This window comes from Perognathus longimembris, chromosome 23 (assembly GCF_023159225.1).
Source record: "Perognathus longimembris pacificus isolate PPM17 chromosome 23, ASM2315922v1, whole genome shotgun sequence".
Classification (NCBI taxonomy): domain Eukaryota; kingdom Metazoa; phylum Chordata; class Mammalia; order Rodentia; family Heteromyidae; genus Perognathus; species Perognathus longimembris.
Window position 1 is genome coordinate 24339272 of NC_063183.1, and position 18830 is coordinate 24358101.

At 36.5% G+C, this 18830-nt stretch overlaps 1 protein-coding gene across 2 annotated transcripts in view; it reads left to right on the top strand.

Annotated features, from left to right (window-relative positions):
- Window positions 1–18830, top strand: part of Znf280d (zinc finger protein 280D) — a 78516-nt gene that overhangs the window by 40916 nt on the left and 18770 nt on the right. Inside the window, exons 12-16 of one of the 2 annotated variants that reach the window (XM_048333214.1) lie at window positions 2253–2387; window positions 4114–4406; window positions 4534–4674; window positions 12105–12157; window positions 15469–15531. In XM_048333214.1, the coding sequence (XP_048189171.1) occupies window positions 2253–2387; window positions 4114–4406; window positions 4534–4674; window positions 12105–12157; window positions 15469–15531 (685 nt within the window). The remainder of the gene's footprint in view (window positions 1–2252; window positions 2388–4113; window positions 4407–4533; window positions 4675–12104; window positions 12158–15468; window positions 15532–18830) is intronic. The other variant, XM_048333215.1, reaches the window with a different exon arrangement.

An 18830-nucleotide genomic window follows, 5' to 3' on the forward strand; every position in this document is an offset into this window, starting at 1 on the left:
TCAACTGAGAGAATACATTGATGTGTTCTATCTTAGGAATATAGAAAAAAATGTTCATTGAATGAAGTGAACATACTTGAACCTGTTTCTTTACTTCATAAATATTTTTCTCCATCTGCATTCTGCCTTAATATTAATTTCTTTAATAAATGCTTATTTGTAGGGCCAGAGATTATTTTAGGTTTTATATAGAAGTAATTAAAACAAGTTCTCTGCCTTTTGGAATTCACATTTTAGTAGACAAAAATAAGTGTGTATGTGTGTACCTGTGTGTGTTTGAATGCACATGCTAGAGGCAAGTGGAAAATGTAAAGATAAAGAGTGCCGAAGATTGAAGAGGTGGTAGAACAATGATTGCTCTTTTGTATACAAGGTGGTCATAGAAAAACCTCTCTGAAGGAAATTAGGCATATGCTTTGCTGAGATCTGGAAGAGATAAAGTTGCATAGGTGTGAAGTGAGTTATACCTGAGCTACTTAAAGATGGCAGTCAGGCCAGTGGGGCTGCAGCAGATGAGGAACAGTTCTGTGGTTCTTCTAAACCAGAGAGGGGAAATGGGAAGCCACTGGAACGTAGTGATAGCACTGGCATATTTTAAGAATAACTGGTAGCTCTGAGAAGGAAAGACATACAAGGAAGAAGATAAAAGTGGTTTGTTTTACTACCATCCAGGTGAATTGCTTGGAGAAATACTTATAACAGTCATTGGAAAAAAGTTTTTTGCAGGGCTGGGGATATGGCCTAGTGGCAAGAGTGCTTGCCTCATATACATGAGGCCCTAGGTTCGATTCCCCAGCACCACATATACAGAAAACGGCCAGAAGGGGCGCTGTGGCTCAAGTGGCAGAGTGCTAGCCTTGAGCAAGAAGAAGCCAGGGACAGTGCTCAGGCCCTGAGTCCAAGCCCCAGGACTGGCCACACACACACACAAAAAAAATAGTTTTTTGCAGATGGAGCTAACTGTTGTTGTTTTTTGATGTGTTAGATATGGAATGTAAAGGACAATGATTATATTTTTTGTCCTGAGCAACTATAGCGATAAAGTTTTCATATTCTAAGCTGTTGGGAAGACTGAAGAAGTAACTTATTTGACAGGGTGGGAAAAGCAAAAATACATAGAAAATCTAGTGGTCAGTTTTGTCCACATGGATTTGAGAAGCATATTAGACGTCATGTAATATTGTTATATGGGCAGTTGGGTAGATGATATCTCAAAACATGAAACTTGACCAGACTCCTAGAGAATTATAAAGGACAAAATTTCTGGGAACTGAACTCTGGTAAACTTTGTTTCTTCCCTGTTATCTTTCTTTCTTTTTTTTTTTTAGCTTTTTATTTTTATTATCAAGGTGATGTACAGAGGAGTTACAGTTACATACATTAGATAGTACATTTCTTGTCCAACTTGTTACCCCCTCCCTCGTTTTTCTCCCACCTTCCTTCTTTCCCATTGCCCCCACCCAATTGCATTTTTCTCTTCCTGTTTTTATGGCCACATGTAGATGAATTTCTTTACGTTACTTGTACCTGTGATATGATTCAATGTGCTGCATTTCTAAAGTAACCTTAAGATGCAGCTAGAATTGTAACATATTATTCTGTATTGCTTTGAACATTGTCGTGGATTTTTTTCTCCCTTTTGAAATAATGGCAATTGAAAAATAGTAATTCTACACATTTTTCAGTTACAGTGTGATAATTCAATTCATGTATACAGTGCATAGTGTTGAAATCAGAGTGATTGATATTTCCTTCTCCTTGAGCATTTATTATTTGGGAGTAGTAACCACATTTTGGACAGCATAGCTCTAGGATCTTTCATCATTGCAGAAAGTTTTACTGGACAACTTTTATTTAATCAGTTTATAACTCTTTGAAATGTCTATTAAATATATTTGGTATTAGTTTATTTTGCCAACTTGTCAACCAGTTGGATATAGAAAAAATGTAAAATAACTATATAAGCAAAAATGTAGTATAACTTATTTTCTCACTATCATGTTTGTTTTTAGAACTTCATATTTAAACTTTAAAGACCTTTCATACCACAGTTGTTACTAATAGAAGTTTCATGTCCAGTTCCTGTACAGTATCAAGTACTTTTGAAACTTGAAAAATAATACAAGTTTTAAAACACAATATGACATCTTCATATTATTTATGATAAAGATTAAAAATTGTTAGAGCAATTTCAGGAATCAATATTTGTGGTTATAGAAATTATTTTCTTCCTTTTTGTTATGTCCCAACAGAAAAAAGGAATACACCGTTGTACAAAATGCAGACTGCAATTTTTGACATGCAAGGAGAAAATAGATCACAAGACTCAGCATCATCGAACATTTATAAAACCTAAGCAACTGGAAGGATTGCCTCCTGGAACAAAAGTGAGTTCAAATGTTGTTTTACAACATTTTAAATAATAAACATAACACTTGTCTAGTTTTGTCTATTGAATATAATATTTTTAATGCTCATTTTTAAGACCAATTTTAGACTTTTTATTCTTATGCTTAGAAAGAATAACTTCTAAGTTCTGTGGAGGGAGCTAGGTTGTAGTGGAATCCCGCTGCATTAAAAATTGCAGTTTCCCAGGCCAATAAATTGTTTCAGTATTACATAGGTTAGTTTTTGAGCTCTACATTGCACATTATATATGCTGGTCTTAGCACATGAATTATAAAATGTTAGGTACCAGGAATTACATTCTTCTTATCTTTGTAATATGACTTGATTGCCATAAGTTTTCAGATGTTGAAGTTGTTACTATTGAATCTACTTTCAAAGAAGCAAATTCTGCTGCTGGACTGCATTGTGTTTTAAGTGAGCAAACACATGTCTGACTGCATACTTATGAATGTAATTACTTTTCCCTTTTGCCTTATATACATCTGTTTTCTCTAACTTCTTTACACACAGTCAGCTCTTGAATATTTGCTCCAGTGGAGGGAAACAGAGACATGGATAATCCAAACTGAAATAATCCCCAAAACATTTATATTTGGCTTTGGGTACTTACCTTTGAATGTGGGTATGTCTGTTATTTGAATTAACTAAACAATATAAAGCCATGCTCTGAAGACCTAGAGCAAGAGAAGCTGTCCAGCATCCTTCCCTGCAACCCATTCATTTCATGCTGGGACTAGACATGCAGAACACTAATGTAAGCAGAGCGGTCCTCTCTCATTTCTTCCCTTATTAATAATAATATTAATGATAATGATACTAAATGTTTTTATAGCACCTTACAATTGCCTGATTCTAAGTGTACTCTTTTATACATTCTGTTATTTAATTCCTACAAAACAAGATATTAGACTAGGGAAGTATTGCTTTATGCTAAAGATAATGAAGAAACTTAAAAAAAAATGTTACTAGTCAAGGTCACATGCCTAGGAAGGGATAGTCTGAGATTGACCCTCAGGTCCTTTGATTCCTAGTTCAGTGCTTTAGTACAATACCCAGCCACATGTATTTCAAAGGACTTCATCATCATAGACTGTTCCTTAATATATGAGAATATCATCAGTGATTAATGACTGTGTTGGTAGGTAATTGTGTTATCTATTGTCAGAACAGTATGTGATGAACTTTGGATTAGTTCCCTTTCAGGAAGTTCTAAATTTTAAACTCCACATTTACATAATGACTCAATGTAACACCTTTCATAAGTTTGTGAGCATAAATCCTAGTTAAAAAAGAAGAGGTTACATTTACTGTAGACCTGTTTGTTTTATGGTTGTCAAAGGGTAATACAGGCTTTTCTAGAGTTATTTTTCAGTCTTTGTTATTTAAATTTTGAGCTCTATGCTTGTAAATCTTGTAGTTATATCAGCACAAAAATAGCTATGGTCTGTGCTCTTTACTGTTGATACAATTGCATTAACTCCTAATTATTTATTAATAACTGTTAACATAACTGACAGCAGTATGAAATATATAAGTGAATAAACATCAAATTTAATTTAATTTGATTGGTTTGAACATTGAGAGTAAATAGAAACTTAATTAGCTTATCTACTTTTTTCAAAATAATGTTTCTTTTTGTACAGTAATATTTTAATATGCATATAATGGGGTTTTTTTAGTGAAATGTTCCCTTTACTTTTGTAGGTTACTATTCGAGCTTCAGTTGCACCCCTTCAGTCAGGACCTTCAACCACACCTTCCATAAGTGCGAGTAGTTCCACCCTTCAACTCTCTCCTCCAAGGACTGAAAATACACCTGCTAAATCCCCCACAAAACTGAGTACAAGTAAACCTGATACAACCAAATCTGATGCAAGTAAACCTAATGGAAGTAAATCCAAATGCAAATCAAAAGTCTCTAATATACAAAAGAAACAAAGCACATTGGTTAATAGCAATAAAAAAAGTAAAGTCAATACATCATTGAGGAACTTAAGGTAATGTTTTCTTCTTGATATACAGTACCAATTTAAACTCAAGTGTAAAAAAATTGTACTTTAATAGAGTAATGATACAGTTCTTTATTTTTGTTTTAAAATATATTTCTTTTTATGTCTCTATAAGGTGTAGTCGGGGCGTTCACAAGTGCATTGAATGTTCTTCTGAAATAAAAGATTTTGCAAACCATTTTCCTACGTATGTCCACTGTGGTTTTTGCAGATACAACACTAGCTGTAGCAAAGCCTATGTAAATCATATGATGAGGTAAGATGAGTTCCATCTGTAAATTGCAATTAAGGTTATAGTTAAGGAAGTTTTTGTTTTGAAGACAAAGTTACTTTATTAGAAGCCATTTCTTCTCTTCAAGATGCTAAAAGATAATGTCTGGTACTATTTATTTTCAAGCACAACAATTCAGGAAATTGCTGTAATGAATTTTTTTAAGTACAGCTTATTAAACTAATAAAATTAGTTTTGATATAAAGAAGTAATTATTCTCTGGGATTTATTTTTTCCTTAAAATAGTTATTTTTAAACAAAAATTTAAATATATTTGCCAGGCAAACATATTTATTCTCCTGAGTGTTATCCTCAGAGCTATTGCTTTCAGGGACTTCAGGATTTTCAATGATGATGCTTCCTTGGGTCTTGTTTCTTTTTCCTTTCCTTTTTTTTTTTTTTTTTTTTCCAGTATTGCCCTTTGAATTCAGCCTCAGGCTTAGTAGGCAGGCACTCTGATTGAGTCGCACCTCCAGCCCATAGGTCTGTTTGACAGAAACAGAGAAAGACATTTCTCTGCTAGCCATCTGTCAGACTGTTTGCCCATCCCGCCATCTGTACTTAAATCTATTCAGTGAAAATCAGAAAGTCCTCTGGCTATGATGCTCGTAGTATTGGAATTCCTTTTCATTAATTAGTTCATTTTTGAGTTGAATTGACCTGATTTGAATTCCTGTCGTTTATGCTAGGGAAACTCTCCAGAGAACACGTTACTTTAATTTGGATTTTATAAGTAGGAGAACACTTTATTCCTTCAAGATGGATTTTTATTTTTTTAATAGTCAAAAAGTTATTCAACTATAAACCTGATATACTGCTTATTCAAAGTGAGGTTCCATTTATTGAAAAAATAGAATCAATATATAACTGAGTTTCTTACAGAGCATAACATGTTGAACACAAGCTGGAAATAATTTCCTGTCTCCGGTTTCTGTTACTTCCTGATCATTATGGGCTACTGCTTTCCAGGCTTCAGCACTTTCCTCACAGCTTTCTCTCTTCCATCAGCCTGACCTCCTGGAATTGACTTCTTTAGTGCTAGCACGTGAAAGCTTGTGGTACCCTCTTTCTTACCATAGTACCATTTTTATCTCATCCTGTACATTGTTCATTCCTTCTTAATTCCTATTATTCCATCACATTCACTATTTTGGCTTTGTTAGTTATCTAGCAGCACTCATCTCATAGTCACCTCTTCACCAGAATCTGTTTTACATCCACTTTGCTATTGTCACTTATGCTTTTACTCATGCTTCCCTGGCATAAAGGCAACATAAAATTTGAACCTCTACCCTTTTTTCCTTCCTCTCTCTACCCAAGTCTGTACTAACAGTGAATGTGGGATTCAGTCAATTCTGACTTAATAACCTTTGACATGGTTTGATAGTATTTTTCATTTTAAAGGCATCTTTGTTTTAGATAGTTAATTTTTTCTCAGTGCCCCAAGGGAATTCTAGTACCTCAACTGATAACTCGCCCTTTTCAATTTTCCTGAAATGAGCTCTTTTTAGTCCAAAGTATTTCTCTATTTATCTCCTCCACTTCCTCATGATCATATTCGTTAACTTAAACTTTTATCTCTTTCTATTAGGCTTCCTCAACTTATAAACATTTTCAGATTACTTGTCTGTGGTGTTTCCTGTTTTGTTTTAGATGAGAGAAATTTATACCTACTGAATATTTTTTCTGCTGTTATCACCATTTGTAAAAAAGTGTTTATTATGAGTTTACTTGTGATTTCTCTCTTTTTTTTTTTCGTGGTCAGTTGTGGGTCTTGAACTTGACCTGGGCACTCTCTGAGCTCTTTTCTTCAAGGCTACCACTTTGAGCTATAGCTCCACTTCTGAGTTTTGAGTGGTTAATTGGAGGTAAGTGTCTCAGGAGGACTCTTCTGCCTGGGCTGGTTTTGAACTGAGATCTTCAGATCTCAGCCTCCTGAGTAGCTAGGATTACAGGCATGAGTCACTGGCACTCAGCCATGATTCATCTCTTTACTTTTGAGTATCATCTCTACCTACCAACTAACACTGCTCCTTTAAGACTATCTACCCTGTACTTATCCCATTTATTCATGGCTTTCTTTTTAATTTTTCATTTTTTTATTGTTATAAGGGTGATGTACAGTGTCTAGTGAATACTATTGCCACATTTTTCTTTTTTTCCTTTTTTTGGCCAGTCCTAGGGCTTGAATCAGGACCTGAGCACTGTCCCTGGCTTCTCTTTGCTCAAGGCTAGCACTCTACCTCTTGAGCCACAGCACCACCTCTGGCTTTTTTTCTATATATGTGGTGCTGAGCTATCCAACCCAGGCTTCATTTATATGAGGCGAGCACTCTACCACTAGGCCATATCCCCAGCCCCTGTTGCTGCATTGTGCACCCTTTATCCCTCCAATTCTGTGTCCCCACCCTCACCCTCCCAAAGAACAAACAAGACAAAAAGGAAACTAAAACAGCAATGAAGAAAAAAGCCTCTTGTCTCCATTAGTTAACAGCTCTCTCTGAGTTTCAACCTTCAATCTTTCCATTTTAGTCTTTGGTTTTCCTGAAATCCAGCTGTGTATTTCATCCTAGATGCACTAACATCTGAAAAGAATAGAAATAAGCCAAATAGTACCATTTAAGATTTCACATGGTGACCTTGAAGATCTATCTATGTCAGATATCATTTGTCCACTATATCGTACATCATGGCTTCCTAAGACTCCACCATACTCCTCTCATCTACTGCAGTGGTCTCAGCTCAGCAACCATTGGTGGATTGCTGGTCTCTTTTTTTTTTTTTTGCCAGCCCTGGGCCTTGGACTCAGGGCCTGAGCACTGTCCCTGGCTTCTTTTTGCTCAAGGCTAGCACTCTGCCACTTGAGCCACAGCGCCACTTCTGGCCGTTATCTGTATATGTGGTGCTGGGGAATCGAACCAAGGGCTTCATGTATACAAGGCAAGCCCTCTTGCCACTAGGCCATATCCCCAGCCCCAATTACTGGTCTCTTACACAGTTACTTAAGTGATTTTTTTTTTTTTTTGCCAGTCTTGGGGCTTGAATTCAGGACTTGGGCTCTGTCTCTGAGGTCTTTTGCTCAAGGCTAGTGCTCTACCACTTTGAGCCACAGGTCCACTTCTGGGTTTTGAGTGGTTAATTGGAGATAAGGGCCTAATAGGGACTTTCCTACCCCAGCTGGCTTCCTAACCACAATCCTCAGATCTCAGCCTCCTGAGTAGCTAGGAGTACAGGCATGAGCCACCAGTGCCAGGCTCCTAAATGAATCTTTCATTTGTACTAGATCAAACTGAAAATGTTTTGTGTTTCACAAACCAAGGGTCATTGTGCACTTCCATCTTGAATTTATCATAGGACCACCTCCCCCTTGTAGCACTTCTAAATCAACTGTATTTCAGAACAGTCTTAGTTGGCTCCAGATGTTCCTTCTAAGCCCCTTTTTGTGTGTATGTGTGCTGGTGTGATACTGGGGCTTGAACTCAGAGCCTCACACTCTCAGTTGACTTTCCACTATCCCTTAGCCTTTTGCTCAAGATTATTGCTCTACTACTTGAACCACATCTCTACTTTCTGCTTATGCTGGTTAGAGATAAAAGTCTCATAGACTTTTCTTTCTGTTCCTCAGAGCTCAGCCTCCTGAGTAGTTATGATTATAGTAGGCATGAGCTACAACATCTGGCCTGCTTCTAAACTTGTCTCTAAATCCCTGTGAACCCCAACCCTGCAACTCTTACTCATTGATAACTTTATATGGAAAGGTTTCATTCCCATAGGCTTGGTAGGTCTAGTCTGCTTGTTTCCCTTACTACCTTAGCTACTCCACACTAAATAGCATATTTACTTCTGATCAGTATGGATTTTAGTTCTGAGCTGGAAGACTATATGTAAAAAAGCATCATTTTCTAAAAGGATGAGATACAGTATGAACTCAGTAGTATGAACTCTGAAATGATCACCTTCTCCTGTCCATTCCATAAAGATTCCTATGCCTATAAATGGATTAATCTTCTCCAAAGTACACTTTCTCCAGTACTCACTCGCCCCTCCTTCTGGTCTTAAGACTTGAACTCAGGGCCTAGGTGCTGTTCCTGAGCTATTCTGCTCAAGGCTAATGTTCTACCACATTGAGCCACAGTTCCACTTCCAGTTTCCTGGTGGCTAATTAGAGATGAATCTCAGACTTTCCTGCTTGGGCTGGCTTTGAAATGTGATCCTCAGGTCTTAGGCTCCAGGCACGAGCCACAGGCCCCTGTATCATCTTAGTGTTTTTTTACCTTTTCCATTAGTCCCCAGAATGCCCTGTCTTTCACGGTATACCATCTTTGATGTCTGCTCACAACCATTTAAGGCACTGTATACCATTCATCTGTTTTCTTCACTTATAGTATTTATCTATATCCCTGAGAAAGGACTCTGATTTACCATGTCACCTAGCACATTACCACATCTCACGCAGATCATCATTGTTTGATATGAGAGTCCCTAAATACCTCAAAATGAGATTTTAAAAATCTTGAGGGGACTGGGAATGTGGCTTAGAGGTAGAGTGCTTTGCCTAGCATGCATGAAGCCCTAGGTTCGATTCCTCAGTACTATGTAAACAGAAAAAGCCAGAAGTTGTGCTGTAGCTTAAGTGGTAGTGTGCTAAACTCGAGCAAAAGAAGCTCAAGCACAGTGCTCAGAAACTCAAGAGTTCAAGCCCCAGGACTGACCAAAAAAAAAAAAAAAGAAAAATCTTGAACTGGATGCCAGTGGCTCATGCTTATAATCCTAGCTACTTATGAGGCTGAGATCTGAGAATCACGGTTCAAAGCTAGCCGGGGCAGGAAAGTCCATGAGATTCTTATCTCTAATTTACGACCAGAAAACTGGAAGTGGTGCTGTGACTTAAGTGGTAGAGCACTAGCCTTGAGCTTAGAGACAGCACCCAGGCCCAAAGTTCAAGCCCCATGATGAACAAATATATATATATATATATTTTTTTTTAAGTTGGATGCCAGTAGTTCATACCTGTCACGCTAGCTACTTAGAAGGCTGATCTGGTAACTGCAATTGGAAACCTGGGCAGGAACATCTGAAATTCTTATCTCAACTACTAAAAAGCCGGACATAACACTGTGGTTCAAGGGATAGAGCCCTAGCCTTAAACATAAAAGCTCATGGACAGTGCCCAGGCTGAGTTAAAGCCCTGGACCAGCAAACACCCCCAAAAGTCTTCAAATTGTTGTAGCGTTTTCATAGTAAGTTGTTCAAAGAAAACATAAAACTATAATTTGAAGTAATTTTTATTTTAAGTAGCATTATTTGGGATCAGTTTAAATTACTATGTCTTGGCTTATAGGTTATAAATCGTTATAGAAATAATATGGGAAAGTGAAGTGAATTATCCAGGTAACAGTGGCCCATGCTTATAATCCTAGCTATTTAGCAAGCCAAGATCTGAGGCTCACAATTCAATACCATCCCAAGCAGGCAAGTCGTGGAGACTCTTATTTCCAATTAACTACCAAAAAGCTGGAAGTAGAGCTATCATTCAAGTGGTAGAGCACTAGTCTCGAGCAGAAAAGCTAAGTGACAGTGCCCAGGCCCTGAATTCAAGCTCTAGTACCAGCACTAAATAAATAAATTAATAAAGTGAATTACTAAATAATACTATTATTCCTCAAATATATATATATCAGCAAGACTTTGTTCAATATAGAAGTAACAGTTTTAAATTAACAGATATTTAGTAATATCTCCATTCTGTAGCATTGTTTATTTCAGCCAGATTCACTTTAACAGATACTCATTGTATACGTACTAGGCATGAACATTGTACCAAGAAGTCTGACAAGTTGGTAATTGGGAACCAGTTGTCATTAGGTAGGGGGAATGTCCTTGACTAGGTTCCTTGTGTTAGTATGAGAGATAGGTACCTAAGTAAATGTCATAAATGACACTCAGGGCATACAAAGGCAAGGGTGTGCATCCTTTAAACAAACAAAGGAAGACTTAAATCTTAGTTGGACTTTGGAGGATGATATTTTAAATTTCAGAGGAAAAGGAAAACTAGTGTGTAAAAACTTGTTCCCACATAGTAGACCAAGTGCAGGATTTTTAAAAAAATCTGAGTTTGTATTATATTTTACATAAAATTATTGTCACTAAAAGTTACTAGAATTGTTGACTTATTGTCATAGCATCAAAATCTATCTTGTTACCAGTTTTCCCCAATCCTTTTCTCTGCTGATTGTATAGACCTACCTGGTCAGATAACCACTGATAGTATGAGTTGTTTTTGGAGAATATAAGACCTTTCAATATCTAATTCCTAAGTACTTTCCAGCTCTTTCATCTCCTTTTATTTACTTGAAAATCCTTCATATCTTCATATCATATCTACTCATAGCTTCATAGTTATGCCTGGAGTGAAGAGTACCATTTTTATTTTTTTGCCTGTCCTGGGCCTTGGACTCAGGGCCTGAGCACTGTCCCTGGCTTCTTTTTGCTCAAGGCTAGCACTCTGCCACTTGAGCCACAGTGCCACTTCTGGCTGTTTTCTATATATATTGTGCTGGGGAATTGAATTCAGGGCTTCATGTTTGCGAGGCAAGCACGCTTGCCACTAGGCCATATTCCCAGCCCTAGTATGAACTTTTAGTTGTTGGTACTTAAATTTGTTGTTGTTTTTTTAATTAACACACTAATTAGACATAGTAATGTGATTTATTGTGACGTGCATATAGTGAATTCAAATGTGGGCCTTGACCATATCTCTCCATCTTTTTTTTTTTCCTCTGAAATGAACTCTTAGCTGGCTTCTAGTCCATCTGCCTTCTGCTCTCCTTCCTGAAACCACAGAACTGTTATATGTCACTATTGATTTTTATCTTGCATTCCTCAGAACTACATCCATTCATTGCTCAAATATTTATTGGGCATTTCCTTTGTCTCCCTTGCCTGCTACTCCTAAACATGAGCTTTAGGGCCAGCAACTTGCCTTCTTTTGACCTTTAGTGTCCTAAATGGCATGCATACTATCAATATTGGACTTAATAGCTTCTTTTGTGTTTTTTTAGAAGGGAAATTACTACATAAGACAGAATCAAGATTATTGAGAAAATACAGTCAGGTAGGGCATCAGTTTTCTTGAGGTATAATTTACACATAAAGTTCCATCTCTTTATGCCCAATAGCTTAACAACTTTCAATAATATCATATAGTCATGTAACGGAGTAGTAATTTTTTTTTTCTTTAAGACATCTTTCCCTATATACACAGGCTGGTCTTGAACTTATGACTTTCCTGCTGTAGCCTCCTGAGTGATAAGATTACAGACATTGTGCCAACCTATAACTGGCCTAGGAGATTTTTTAAATATAGGTCTTAATATTATGTTCTTATTATAATAAATCTTTTTCTCTTTTCCTAGATTCATTTCTGTATTGCTATTAACTTTGTGGATCTCTAATAGGAAGAAGAAAGGTAGTTTTTTTTTTCTTTTTTTTAAAGACAGGATCTTGCAAAGTTGCTTATGCTGGCCTCAAACTTACAATATCCCTGCCTCTGTGCTGGGATTATAAGCATGTACCACTACATTTGACCTTTTTTAATTTTTTTCTTAATATATAAAAATGTAAGTGTGGAATTTGTAAATTAAATCTAGATAAATTGATCTAGATGGTTGTAGTAAACTTTTTACCAATAGATAAGTAAAATAATATGCTCTCTTGAAGAGAATGAGCTTTTGAATCTTATTCAAAATATAGCATTTGAGGGCTGGGGATATAGCCTAGTGGCAAGAGTGCCTGCCTCAGATACACGAGGCCCTAGGTTCGATTCCCCAGCACCACATATACAGAAAACGGCCAGAAGCGGCGCTGTGGCTCAAGTGGCAGAGTGCTAGCCTTGAGCGGGAAGAAGCCAGGGACAGTGCTCAGGCCCTGAGTCCAAGGCCCACGACTGGCCAAAAAAAAAAAAAAAAGATAGCATTTGATACACATTTTTGGTGTGTATGTGTGCTAGTGCTGGATCTTCACTGGAGCTTCAACTTGGACTGGGTACTATCCCTTAGCTTTTTCACTGAAGGTTGATGCTCTTATTACATTTTTTAGAAATCAGACAAAATGAATCTTTTTTTTTTTTTTTTGCCAGTCCTGGGCCTTGGACTCAGGGCCTGAGCACTGTCCCTGGCTTCTTCCCGCTCAAGGCTAGCACTCTGCCACCTGAGCCACAGCGCCCCTTCTGGCCGTTTTCCATATATGTGGTGCTGGGGAATCGAACCGAGAGCTTCATGTGTAGGAAGCAAGTGCTCTTGCCACTAGGCCATATTCCCAGCCCCAAAATGAATCTTTGATTCATCCTAGGACCGTAAAACAATAATGTACAAATTTTATAACATTTAACATAAATTTGTTATATATATGAATTTATGTATAATATTATATAATCTAAATTTTTATATAAAGTCTGTGTAAATTCTATTTTTCCTTTTTCTCTTTATACATTTTTTTTTTTTTTGGCCAGTCCTGGGGCTTGGACTCAGGGCCTGAGCACTGTCCCTGGCTTCCTTTTGCTCAAGGCTAGCACTCTGCCACTTGAGCCACAGCGCCATTTCTGGCCGTTTTCTGTATATGTGGTGCTGGGGAATCGAACCCAGGGCCTCATGTATACGAGGCAAGCTCTCTTGCCACTAGGCCATATCCCCAGCCCTCTTTATACATTTTTATATGTAGAAGTTTATATAAAATTACATATATAAGATTTTTTATTGTAGGTCTTCTCAATCTTTCGATCTTTTCTAAAAAAAAACTTTATTTTTTTTAATCCTGTCTTAAATTTGTAAACTCTTAACAGCAACTACCCTAGGTTGAAGGAGTAACTATTTGGTACCTTCTGAGGGTATTTTCTAGGCATTATAGTTAGCCAGACTATTCTCCATATACTTGGGCTCTAAAACATCTGTAACAACTTACCTAGTATATTGGACAATGATTCTTAAATTCATCTTTCATAAGAATAACAAATAAAGCTTGTTAAAAAAAGTCCTGGGCCCCACTTCCAGAGATGAGTTTTTATATAGGAAGTTCAGGACTTTGTATTTCTAAATAAGCTCTCAAATAATGTTGTTTCTATTGCCTGCAGCTTTGCTCATAGAAATTCAGTGGCTATCCAAGCACAGTGGATCATATCTGTAATCCTACCTCCTTAGTAAGGGAAGATGAGAAAGGTCACGATTCAAAGCCAGCCTAGCCCAAAAGTTAGACACCATTTTAGAAAGCTGGGCACAGTGATATGAACTTGTCATCACAGCTGCTTGGGAGGTGTAAATAGGAGGATCATGGTCCAGGTTGACCTGGGGAAAAGAAACTAAACCCTCTCTCTCTCTCTCTCTCTCTCTCTCTCTCTCTCTCTCTCTCTCTCTCTCTCTCTCTCTCACACACACACACACACACACACACACTAATGCTAATGTAAAAGGCTGTATGACTATTTCAAGAGTCTAAAACTTGTAAGAAAATAAAATGTGCAAAACTTGGCTTAGGTTTCTAGTATAGGAAAGCTTTCTGTATTACACTTCAAAGATTATATTAATGCTATTGTCATGGTTACAAAGTGTGGACAGTGGTTTTTCTGTTCAGTGCTCAGACACATTGCTTTAACTTATAAACTTTCCTTTAATTTGTTTTTGTTTTTTAACCTCTACCAGTAACTGCAAACAACTCTTGAAATGTTTAAGTTTACTGATACTAAGTAGTGGTATTTAGCTCAAGTAGTGTTCACTTCCTACATCATTTAAATTCTGTCTCCTTCCCTGTGTATAAGCATACTAAGATATAAAAGTAAATTAAAGTAACTATTGTGTTAACTTTTATTAGAGAAACATTGCATTGTTCAAAAAATTTAGAATTATTTTTTTAATCATTAGTAGACAATAATTGTGTTTGATGATCTTTACTTTGTTGGGGTTTTCTTAACTCGTATGTATTTCTTTTTTTATATAATTGTGGGGTACTGATCATCTAACAGTATGCCTAGGAAAATGAATCTCATTAGGAAATGAAAAGATAATAATAGCAAGACATGGTGGTGAATGTCTAAGCTACTCAGCAGACTAGGCAGGAAAATTGCTTGACTCTTGAGTTCTAGACCAGTCTCAGGAACATAGTGAGACCACCCTGCTCCCATCTTAAAAAAAAAAAAAAAAAAGATAAAGATAAAATGTTGGGCTGGGAATGTAGCTTCGTGGTAGATGTTTGCCTTGTATATATGAAGCCTTGGGTTTGATTCCTCAGCACCACATGTATAGGAAAGGCCAAAAGTGGTGCTGTGGCTCAAGTGGTAGAGTGCTAGCCTTGAGCAAAAAGAAGCCCGGGACAGTGCTCAGGCCCTGAGTTCAAGCCCCAGGACTAGCAAAAATTAAAAACTAAAAGTAAATAAAGATAAAATGTTAATTAAGGGCTGGGGATATGGCCTAGTGGCAAGAGCGCTTGCCTCATATACGTGAAGCCCTGGGTTCGATTCCCCAGCACCACATATACAGAAAATGGCCAGAAGTGGCGCTGTGGCTCAAGTGGCAGAGTGCTAGCCTTGAGCAAAAAGAAGCCAGGGACAGTGCTCAGGCCCTGAGTCCAAGGCCCAGGACTGGCAAAAAAAATAAAAAATTTTTTAATTAAACAGAGGTGATAAACACATTAACATTTTGTTAAAAACTAAACCATTAAATGTATTTTAGAAATAAAGTTATAAATCAGATTTAACTATAGTAAAATTATTGAAATCTCTTCTCTTTCCAGCTTTCATAGTAATCGTCCAAGTAAAAGGTTTTGTATATTTAAGAAGCATTCAGAAAATCTCAGGTAATTAATTGATTTTTTAATTCTTTCTGTTCCAGAATGATTATTTTTCTCTTATGGTTTTTATTGAGATATAATGCTCATGTCATACAATTCATGCATTTAACGTGCAATAAATACATTTTCGTATATACAGAGTTGTACAGCAGTCATCAAAATTAGTGTTAGTTTCATCTAATTTAATAGGAAAACAATACTATTTTTAATGTGATTGAATAAATATCTTTGTACTCCCCTATTATCCATTGTGTATAGCAAAATTACAAATAACTTACATATTTAAAGATTCAATACATAAAATGATATTTAAACTAATTATATACATAATTAGAGTGTTAAAAAATGAAAAGAAGGGGCTGGGATTGTGGCTTAGTGGTAGAGTGCTTGCCTAGCATGCATGAAGCCCTGTGTTCGACTCCTCAGCACCACATAAACAAACAAAAAGCCAGAAGTGGTGCTGTGGCTCAAATGGTAGAGTGCTAGACTTGAGCGAAAAAGAAGCCAGGGACAGTGCTCAGGCCCTGAGTTCAAGCCCCAGGATTGGTTAAAAAACAAAAAAGAATAAACCCTCTTCTCACTTGTTAGTAGTGAATTACATCATTTTTATGATACAGTATGGGCTCTTGAATCCAGGTGCTCAGTTTCAAACCTGATTCTGACTTTAGCTCTTCATTGTTGATGAATTACTCTGTCTTTTATAATTAGGTGATAATTATTGTACTTTACTCTTCAGGCTGTTAGAGGATGATACACTTAAATTCAGCCAAGTACAGAGTAAATACTCAATGAATCGTCAATATACAATGTTTAACATAGTGAATTTGTTTTGTGCCAGTGCTGAGGCTTGCCTGGACTCTGTCTACCACTTGAACCACAGCTCCACTTTTAGCTTTTGTTTTTCTTTTTAAATTTGTTAGTTAATTGGAGATAAGAGTCTAATGGCCTTTCTTGCCCAGGCTGGCTTTGAACTGCAATCATCAGATCTGTCTCCTGAGTAGCTAGGATTTCAGGTGTGAGTCACAAGCACCTGGCTAGTTGTGAATGTTTTAAGGAAGAAGGGAGAGATAACTGTAGTTTGAACTTTAATACCAAGTAAAATAATAAGAAAGATCAGTCAAGAGGAGGTAATTTGAGGAGAAAGTTATTATTTCAGTTTAGATGTTCCAGTGCTACCTCCATACGCAGTAAGCTATTAGACTAGAGCTTCAGCAGAGAAATTAGTCTGATACATTTAATTTTCATTCATATAGTTGTAAAACACATTTCTAACTATGTAATGATTCAAATGTATGTGCTATGTTATTAAGCTAACATAACAGCGATCCCATTGTATGATCGTATTTTTTTCATTATGAATTTGAGAGATTGTAAAAATTTTTCTGGATCCCTAAACCTGGAGAAGCTATAGTGAGAACAAAAGGAAAGCAAAACCAACCTAGATCTCTAGTTTGATCTGCAAACATAGCACAGTATTGTTTTATTTTCTCCTTTACAGAGCAATTTTCACTATTAAAGTCCCAAGGATAACATCCAGCCTCCTACATTTTTAAATCAATACACTTGATTGTAAATTTCAGGTACAGATGTTTAGTGATTGCTTGAATTAGGCAGTTGAGCCCTTTTCTGATGAACTACGTCCAGTGGAATAGACATTAGCCTACTGTATCAGGAAGGCTCTTACAGCATCTAAAAGGGTGATTTGTTCATAGAAAATACTACAGCTAATGAAGCTGAGTGTTTTAAATTTTAACTTTGCTAATGCTTCTCCTCCTCCCCATCTTTTATTAGCATACATTAGTTGTGTAAGAGAGAAAATTCATTGTGATTGGGTATCATATACACATACCAAGTATCCTGATCAAACTCACCCTCCCTTTATGGTTCTCCCTTACCTACTAGACCCCATTCTATAATAATTCCAACAGGTTTAATTGTTCCGGTATCATATGCACATATTAACTACTTGGACCATATTTATGCGTATTCACTGTCCCTGTTCACCTCCCCAACAGATCCTGTTTTATTTTCCTCATGCATTTGTTTCAGTGTGTACTAATTGTACCAAGGAGTTTCATGATGTTATTTCATATTATGTTTTAATCAGAATAATACTATGCCTTTTAAGTTTAGATTACAGATACTCCTTTTAGAAATCAAGACTTAATAGCAGTCACTTTTTGAATAGATGTTAAAAAGTTCATTTAAATGGAACAGAGCAAAGATTTTTCGACAGTGTCATTTACAGTTCATATTGGACAATATGACATTATTTACACTAATATACTTGATTTTCCTTTAAGCAGCACTTCAAATGCTCAACCCAACAAATTCCCAATTGCTGTATCTTTACAAACTTAATAAATGTATTGTGGCCTTTTGAGTTCTCTGAAACATCTCAATATTTTTTTACATCCTTAATATCTTAAAGTAACTTTCAGCAACAAAAACAATCATCACTAGTCTGAACACATTTTAAATTAGAACCCATAGGTCAGAAAAATTTCCTTTAATAAGCCAGATGTTATACTATGCTTCAAGTAGCAAATACTACTCAGTGTGATCCAGTGAGTGTAAAAGCTATTCTAAACTCAGCAGATTTTTTGGTGACCAGGAAAATAGTTGCCTAAATACTCATTGAAAACTTGTCATCATTCCATGTTTCAACATTCTGGGGTTTAGTTAAAAGGAAAGAATAGTTGAGGCCCCCAGCAGGTGAGCTAGTTCAATGGTATTGGGATGATAGGGGATGGAAACATTCATACTACAGTATTTTATTAACTATTTTAGTTAATGCATCACTAACAATAATACCAGCCTTGCATGACTGAGGTGAGAGCCTTGATGTATGGTTGGTGGCTGCTATCATGATCTGTTTTTACAGCAGTTACCTTTCTTATCTAATTTATCTTTGACCAAATTGCAACTGGATTGCTGTACTTGGTTTGTTGCTCATCATTATTCATAATTCCTAGTAGAAAGTATCTATAAAGACAGCACCAATAAATGTATACTAAATAAATGAATGCTAAGTCACACTTTGGGGGTGAAGATATAATGTAGCAAAGATATGTAAAATGGGATTTGCCTCCATTAATGAAGATTGTTAGTGAAGCCAAGACAGGCTTAGGTCTCTAGACTTCTAGCTTTCATCAGTTAGTATGAGAGGTGATTATAAAGCATAAATGCTTTCTGTAAATAAAGTACATGGATGTGCCATTTTCTAGAGGATTATTTTTGTTATACCAAATTTATCTGACAAAAGGGACTGGGAATATGGCCTAGTGGTAAAAGTGCTTGCCTCA